Below are 8,385 nucleotides of genomic sequence, written 5' to 3' on the forward strand. Positions count from 1 at the left end.
CCCAAATCCCTCTGTCATTGTGGAGGCATTGATCTCCCCATCCATGTCCCTTCCTTCCCCCCCTTCCTCCCCCCCCACCAACCTACCACACCAGACTTACCAGCTAGAGGCAGCCAGCTGTGTCCAGCGTGGTGAGGACTGCCACCTGTTTAGTCTATGGCCAAATCTCTGAAGTGGCACCAAATCTTCAGATCTAATTCCTTTGAATTGAATTGGGACGGTTATTCGAATCACTGAGTCGAGTCACTGTCTGTCCAAATTGACCGAATCCAAAGCGAATGCTTGCTGCTTCGCACAGGCCTACTGACCATTGCAACAAGAGATAAGATTTTTGAGATCAGTTGGAGAGACTCCTTTTGCTTTCATCTGCATGTATACTGGTGGCAGTTTACCAGGCACCTTTCCACAGATCCTGGATAACTTGGGGAACAGGCAAATAAGATGGAGAGGAGTATGCAAATTAACCTCTTGGAAATCCTTACTATCACCAAGAGAGAGAAAAGAAAGGAGGCAAAGCATGCTGGAGGTGAACATTTAGTTAACTAGTAGGAAGGGGGAAGGTCTTGGTTTTGTTAAAGTCTGGAGCACCTGTTTGTTGTTCTGAAGGTGTCTGGCTAGTAGCTGAGTACCTGTATCCTCAGTGACTTTAAACAAATCATAATGGAGAAAGGTGGTAGCTGATGGATCATGGTACAAACACCCCAATATGTAAAACAGCCCCCAAAGGTATCTCTAAGAGGGGTGGTCTGGCCCTATAGGAGGGAGCAGGCAGCTCTGTTGAAGACGTCCAGCTGTGGGCATTTAGGATAATGAGGGACTATCCCACTAGTAGCTTAAAATCCCAGAGGAGAGATTAGGGGGCATAAAAATGAGTGAAGCAGCAGTTTGCAGGCGGGAGGTGTACTGAGACTCAAATAAATTTGCTGCTACAAAGGGACCCCACAACTGTGCTGGGCCAGAGCCAAAGGGCCCTTCGTGCTGCCTGGAAAAGGCTAGCTGAGGAGAGAGGGAAAGTTTTATGGCTGACCATTTTGTGAAACGTCAGAAACATGGAACGTTTCCAGCTCTGGATGCTTAGATTTTATTTGCTTGTTGGCTTGCTTGGTGCAAGGACTATATTTTTGTATTTAAAGGACTAGTCAAAGAGCTCCTTAGGGAACAAAGGCAGCCTGCTAGGCAGCAGGCTCACCATCCTGCATGCGTTATCACAGATAGCATGCATCCAAGCAAATAGGGCATGTAAGGGACACATTTTTAATGGTGTACAGTATATGCAAATGCTAGTGAGAGAGAAGAGGACTTGAAGATGCTCTAAAAAAGAATTATATTCATATTAATGAAAGTTGGTGGAAGTGGGTCATATGATTAGAAAAACAGCTGTCCATAAGTACTGAGATTTTTTTTTTTTATTGGCGATTGACACAAGATAGGCCTGGACTATGTTTTTGTTTTTTCAGTATAGTCATATGTTACTTTGCTTCCATTGTGCTTCTGTGTCATTTCAGAAAGAGAAACCTTAGATCAGTACAGCAACATCTCTCTTAATATAGGTCCTTGGAATTTTTATGAGGGTTTTGTGCATTTTCTTTGATCATTTTTGTCTGCATTTAAAAATTATCTTCCCTTTTACTACACAGCTTCTTTAACTGCTTATAAATGTAGTTGCATGAACATGTTGCAGGGGGGAGGGGGAGTAGGGTTATAATTTAGATATTTAATAATCAAGAGAAACTTCTTGTTTCCCTTGCAGGATATGGACCTCTTATTTTAGTCTACTTACAAACTATTATACATTTAAAACAACATTTTATAGAGCATGCAGAGCCAGCATGCAAAACTGCTGTGAAAAATCGTGAAACAAACAGTATAAATCTTTTTGCTAAAGAAATACCTGATTATGTTGCATATGAGTTAGCGCTTAGAAATAAGCATTTCCTTGCTTCTCTGTTGTTCCTTTTATAGTGTGCCTGTCTATTGTGACTTAATCTAAACCTGGGATGAATCCAGTGAATACAAATTTATCAGAGCATATTTTTGGCTCCTTGTCAGTATTGGAGTAGATTGGAATATAATTCTGACCCAATGTAACATTCATAAATAGGCAGCAGCAGGAAATATGGTATAAACAGTTATGCTTCTTGGATTGATACTTATTTTTGAAGCAAATCGAAAACTTTGGATCACCTGGATCATTTTGATTCAGTTACACCAGATTAACCTGAGGGGACTCCTCAGCAGAGAATCTAAAATTGAGAAGGAGCCACACTAAGATGTTGGCCGGTGCTGTGACAATTCAGCGTACTGAGAGAGGTGTGATTGCGCATATACATTAAGGGTACATAAATTGATGTCAGTAAGGGTGTCTGTGGCACACTGTGAAAACACTCAAGGGGGCACAATACCTGGCAGTCTTAATATAAATCTGAAGGAGGAAAAAGTCCCTATTTCAGTAATCTGTGATTCGGGCATCGTGGTGGAAAGAGATCCAATGGATATTATCAACCTAGACACTTCAGAGCGTTTTTTGGCAATGGCTTTAAGATGTGGCAGAAGAAAGGCTAGTGTTTTTCCAGGACTGGTAGTGGATGTCACCATTTAGTTCCCCAATGGCCAAGAGATTCACAGACAACAATTCTCTACACCTGAGTTTAGATTCCTCACCTTTCTTGTGTGTTCAGTGCCCACAGACTTCCAATAAGTTGGTCTGGAGGTCATGCCCAGGACTAGGCAGATTGTACCATGGCATGCTGGGTTTTGTCTATCAAAGGAAAGGATTGGCCTTCATTATTTTATAGGGAATTTCTTTTGTTTTGTATGTATTTTGTGTGTGCAGTTACAGTTGTAGCTACTGCTTCTGACTGAATTGCATGCCTAGTACATAGCAGAATCTAAGTATTTTTGTCAACTTTCCGTTCCGCAAACCCAGCCCACTCATTTATCTTATTCTACTCTTATATCCTTTGAACTAGAAGGGTTTGGGTGATGGGGGTTGTCGTTTCCTATTCATTTGTACAGTGCCTTGCATAAAGAAGTCCAACCAGGATGCGGCTTTTATCTATCTATCTATCTATTAGGGCTGTGCGAAATTTTGCCAACTTTTTCAATTTGACACTGTTTTGACTCATTTTGAGCTCGAAACAGTGAAATCAATTTGAAATTAAGGGCTTTGAAACAGCCTTGAAACAAAATGAGGCTAGTTGAAATGTTTCAAAGCGTTTCGAGTTTTGAAGTCAGCAGCGAGGTGGTGAGAGACAGGGGAGAACCAGGGCTGCGCTCCCAGCAGCAGCCGGGAGCGCAGCCCTGGCTCTCCCCATCTACCGCTGTTAGGCTGCGGGAAGCTGATAGCGGAGGGGAAGGGAACTGAGCCCGGGCTCAGTTTTTCCCCCCGGGGCTGCAATTGGGTGGGGCGTCAGCCCAGCTGACTTTCTGCCCCTGCCTGATCACAGCACCAGGGATGGAGTATCAGCCCAGCTGGGCTGACTCCCTTCCCCCAGCCCCATCGAGTAAAATCTCGAAACAGTGTCAAAACAGCCTCACTGTTTCAACAAAGCAAAACAGAGCGGCTGTTTCGAATCAAAATGAAATTGGAAACGGAACACTTCCGTGGAAACCTTGAAACTGAAGACGAAATGGAACAGTGTTGTTTCGCACAGTCTGTCTGTGTGCCTGCCTGTCTGTCTGTCGCATTTAGATACCAGGATGATCATAACTACTCGAGATCAGTGCCTTTTCTGGAATATTTTTGTTTAAGAAGTTGTGGAAAGATGTTGTCATTGATTCCCCAGGGAAGCATTTGCTTGGGACCCACGGCTTCATACGGTTTTTTTGAGTGTTACTTGAAGTCAGCTCAGGCATTACTCCTAGAGTAGCTGAGCCCTGGACTCCTTGGACTTTGAGATGTGGCTTTGTGTTCTCTGACCTCCCCAGGGAGCTACCTTCTGGCTTAGCTCCTAGAGAGTCTGCAGCAAAGCATATTGCTTCATAAAACAAAACCAACTTTTATTGGTCAATAGCAATACATCAAGCAGAGTTCTTTGGTCACAAGGTCTAGGCCAACTCCGAGAGAGTCCCTGTCAGGTAAATATTGCCTCCCTCTTTCCCCATACTATTCTGTCTCAAGACCTTACTCTCCTTGTCTTGCATTTTTTCTCTCTCCTCCTTTTCAAGCCTGTCTCTTAGCACTGAATCGTTGAAGTCCCTTTTTGGCATGAAAAAAGTCTCAGGGTGTAGGGGCTAAAATCTACTTGGGCTATGGTGTGTCAGCATATGTAAATTGATCTGTTCTTTTGGCCTAGTCCCCCTTAGCGGAGCACTTCAGTAGATCCTCAGAAAACTGTTTTAACCTATACTGTTTCTATGTGCAAGCTATTCAGGAAAACTGAGGCATGCAACATTATTATTATTATTATTATTATTATTATTATTATTATTATAAACACATTTAACCCCAAAATACTGTATGTGGTACCATAATCTATCACAGATATTCTGTTTTTTATACTTTGCCTTTGCTTTCATTGGTAGGTTTGACCAGTCAGGCAAGAGCTGACTATCGACTGATGAAGGATCTGATTCAGGAAACTTGCTTGAATCCTGAGCGTAGGCAGCAGAGGTTGTCAAGACTCACTGACAACATTCAGAGGTAATATAATGTAAAAACTAAAGTTAATGTAAAAATAAACCCCCAACAGCTACCTGCCTGCCTCTAGGATGGAAATCAGCCTTCTGCCTGAGCTCCTAAGTAAAATGAGTTCTGGGATGATGTGATCTGTTGACAATTCGTGGTCTTTTATGCCGTACTAGACTGTCAGGCACCATCTCATTTTATACAAATGCAGAAGAGGAAGAAAAGATTATTGAAAAACCTGAGCGCTCCAAAAAAAGAAAATCTTGCAAAACATTCTGGTCCAATTTGCACAAGACACAAAACCAGGAGGAGTTGCAATTACTTCGGGTGACACGATTAAAATTCACAGGGATCGTGAAAAAGTGGAGAACTGGGCAATAGGCAACAAAATGCAAATCAACAAAGATGATGGTAAGGTTCCACACATGGACATTTGACTCTTTTTCCTGAAGTACTTAATGGAAGATAACTGACTTGGATCTTCTGAGGGTTATGGTGGATCACAAAGGCAGTAGGAATTATCCCTGTGTTTGTGTCAGAAATGCAAATTTAGATTGCACTGACAGAAGCATTGTATGCAAAACTTAGGAGGTCATAATACAATTTTACTCAGTGTTGGTTAGTTTGGAGTATTAGTTCATTTAGCTAGTGTAATTCTGAGCACCATATTTTAAGAAGGATGTTGAGAAACTGGAGAGGATCCAGAGGTGAGTGATAAAGATAAACAAAGGGTCACCATATGAGAAGCTGTAGGAGGTAGGTGTATTTAGTGTGAAGATTAGGAGTTTAAAGGGAAACATGTTAGCTGTTTTTGAATATTTGAAATGTTGCTGTAAGGAAGAGTGACAAAAATTATTGTCCTTTGCCACAGAGGGCAGGACAAGAGGCAGTGGGTTTAAACAACAGCAAAAACAGAATTAAGTTGGAAAAATTTCCCATGAGAACAGCAGAGTAATGGGACAAGCTGCCAGGAGAGGTTGTGGCATCTCCCTCACTGGATGTTTTTAAAAAGAGTTTGGATACAAATTTGTCTGGAATGGAAGCATATCCTTTCTCTGTGTGTTTTGGGGAGGTAGAGTGAGAGGGAATGGGTTTAGTTAGATGATCCCTGTCTTCTAACTGTAACCCTTCAGTTCTGTGGTTCATGAATCATACAGTAGCCTGGTTTCAAGCTTACAGAGAACTATTTTGGGACACAGCTAAAATATAGGTTGTTCTTTTCTCTGCCATTTGTCATAGCACATTGAAGGTGTGCCAGGGACAATCTTTTGTAAATTAGGGCCCATGTTATAATTGTTTTTTTTATTTTTGAGGGATTTTTACCCCTTACATACTTTAAAGGGACCAAAAACAAGAGAATGCATCATTAAGAGTGCCTTCTGGAGAAGTTTGTCAGTAGCTGAGCAGCTATAACAGCCATAAACTTTTAGTAGCACATTAGCTCAGTTTTATAGCACTGCCAGTTTTTCAGTTGAAGGCTCAGTATTGCAGCTATGGAAGTCAATGGGTGAGTTGACACTGATTACCATTAATGAGCGTCATAGAAACTATCATATTCAGATCAGTATGTGGGGGTATTGTGTGTAACTTAAGCACTGTTTAACTATTTTTCTTTTAAATTGATAAATGAGTGTGTGTGCGCATGTACATACATGTGAGTTTGTGTATGTATGTATATATACATATGAGATACATACATACACACATATGTATGTCTCGTATATATATGGGATACATATAGGTAGAATATGTATAAGTTTTCATATATTTTATTCAAATTATGTATGTATGTCTGTATAGATCTCCTATTTGGAAATAGAAGGGGGTGAAAGAATGATAATGCTATTTACATCACTGAACAGTTTCCCCATGCAGCTATGCTAAGCTTTGAGATGAATTGATGAAAGCAGTATACGTCATCTCTTGTGCCTTATTGCTAATGACAAAGCATACAGAAATGTATGTGGGTATTGCAAAACTTCTGTTTTATTGTAAGAAAAGATTTCATAAGATCTAACATTTTTCATACAGTAGAAATTTATTTTTAATTATTTTTATTCTTAAATGTCTCTACTGGACTCAATACTTAGGTTTATATTTTGCCAATATTGATTAGCATCAACAAGAGGGGAAATAAGCATAACAGCAGCAGTGAAGCTATGTCAGAGTGAAAATGTATTGAGAAGAAAAGTATAGGAGTTGTGTAGCTGAGGACAAGAATAGGGAGCTTTATGGCTATCAGAAAAATCAGGGGTTAAGAAGAGACAAATACAGGCTTTCGGCTTGAAACCATGTTACTGTATTTAAGACTAACACCACTTTCAATTCAGTGTTGGGTCCTTAACAGTTGTGCACATCATGCACACATGTAAGTCGCACCATGACTTACAATATAATTAGACCCCTAGATGGAGTAATAGTACCATAATCCTTGTTTGTGGTGTTATTTACAGTACACTAGCTGGTGAAGACTAGTTGACTTAAAATATTTTGTGACATTAACGTTACCAAATACTTTAGATAACTATCCTAACCAGCTGTTATTTTTTCTTGTCTGAGAAATTAAAACAGATTAAGAAACACATTGTTTGAAATTCTAAGTTTGCTGTAGATCAAGGGTAGGCAATTATTTTGCTTGGCGAGCCACTTAAGTTTTGATGAGCTGTTGAGGGCTCTACACACACAATCTTTCAAAAGATATCATTTAAAAAATTATAAAAAAAACAAATCGTGTTCTAAAAAGCAGCTACTATAACACATTTTAATTTTATTTCAAAAAATATTTTTTGTCCTTATTTATGTTTTTTTTGAGTAGTGTATGTAGAGGCAATTGCATAATAGATCAAAACAAAGTCTTACTTTTGTATACAGATTTCCCTTGATTTACACAGGTTCCATACAGGTGAATTTGGTCTTATGCGATCACCCTTTTTCTACCCAAAATTCCTTATATGCGAGGTATATTCACTCTTTTATGCAATCGGCGCTCCACTTGTCCCCACTCCCCCCAGCCCCTGGGCTGTGCTGTGCCATGGTGCAAGGAGGTGGTGTCAGCTGGGGTGAGTGGGGAGAAGTAGAGCCCTGGGAGGTTTGGGGCATGGTGCAGCCCAGCGGCTACAGGCAGCTGGCGTCGGCTGCTCCTACGACTGCTGCAGCAGGGGCTGGTGCAAGCCTGGAGAAGTGGAGGCCCTGGCCTGCAGCAAGCAGCAAGGCTGCAGGAAACGAGTGGGTGCGGGGCACGAGGCAGGGGGGTGCAGCTCTTGCTGCTACATGCCCCCTGGGAGGGCTGCAGGCTGGAGGGCTGCGTCAGGCTCTTCCCAGGGGGCACGGGCTCCTGGATCTGTGCGTGGGATGACAGCAGGCTACCACTGCAGGCTGGGGCTGGCAGTGGCACTGGGCTCTCCCTGGCACTTGGCCCCCTGACACAGCCCTTCCAGTGGATGTGTAGCAGCAAGAGCTGCATCCCTGCACCCACTCGCAGTTCCCACTGCTTTGCTGCCTGCTGCAGCCCTGGGAGCTGTGGACAGGCTGCACTGCACCCTTCCCCCCCACCCCTTCCCTAATCCCAGCTTCACTCACTCCCTCCCTCACAGCCATGGAAAGGTATCCCTATTTGTTGCATTTATAAAGTGGGTTTGCTTTATGCAAATTCAGTTTATGCACAGTTTTCCAGGAACAAACGTACCACAAATTGAGGGAAACCTGTATTGGGGGGGGGGGGGGTGGGCTTGCGGGGGTTTTTTTTTTTCGGTTGGCAC

The 8,385-nt window shown here is 42.1% G+C and overlaps 1 protein-coding gene across 2 annotated transcripts in view; it reads left to right on the forward strand.

Moving 5' to 3' along the window:
• The window catches only part of PIWIL4 (piwi like RNA-mediated gene silencing 4), a 68,885-nt gene that overhangs the window by 19,561 nt on the left and 40,939 nt on the right, over window positions 1–8,385 (forward strand). For both annotated transcript variants that reach the window (XM_019525494.1, XM_019525492.1), the window contains exon 10: window positions 4,525–4,642. In XM_019525494.1, coding sequence (XP_019381039.1) covers window positions 4,525–4,642 — 118 coding nt within the window. The remainder of the gene's footprint in view (window positions 1–4,524; window positions 4,643–8,385) is intronic.

The sequence above is a fragment of the Gavialis gangeticus genome, unplaced genomic scaffold (genome assembly GCF_001723915.1).
Source record: "Gavialis gangeticus isolate Ggan-Ray unplaced genomic scaffold, GavGan_comp1, whole genome shotgun sequence".
NCBI classification, from domain to species: Eukaryota; Metazoa; Chordata; order Crocodylia; family Gavialidae; genus Gavialis; species Gavialis gangeticus.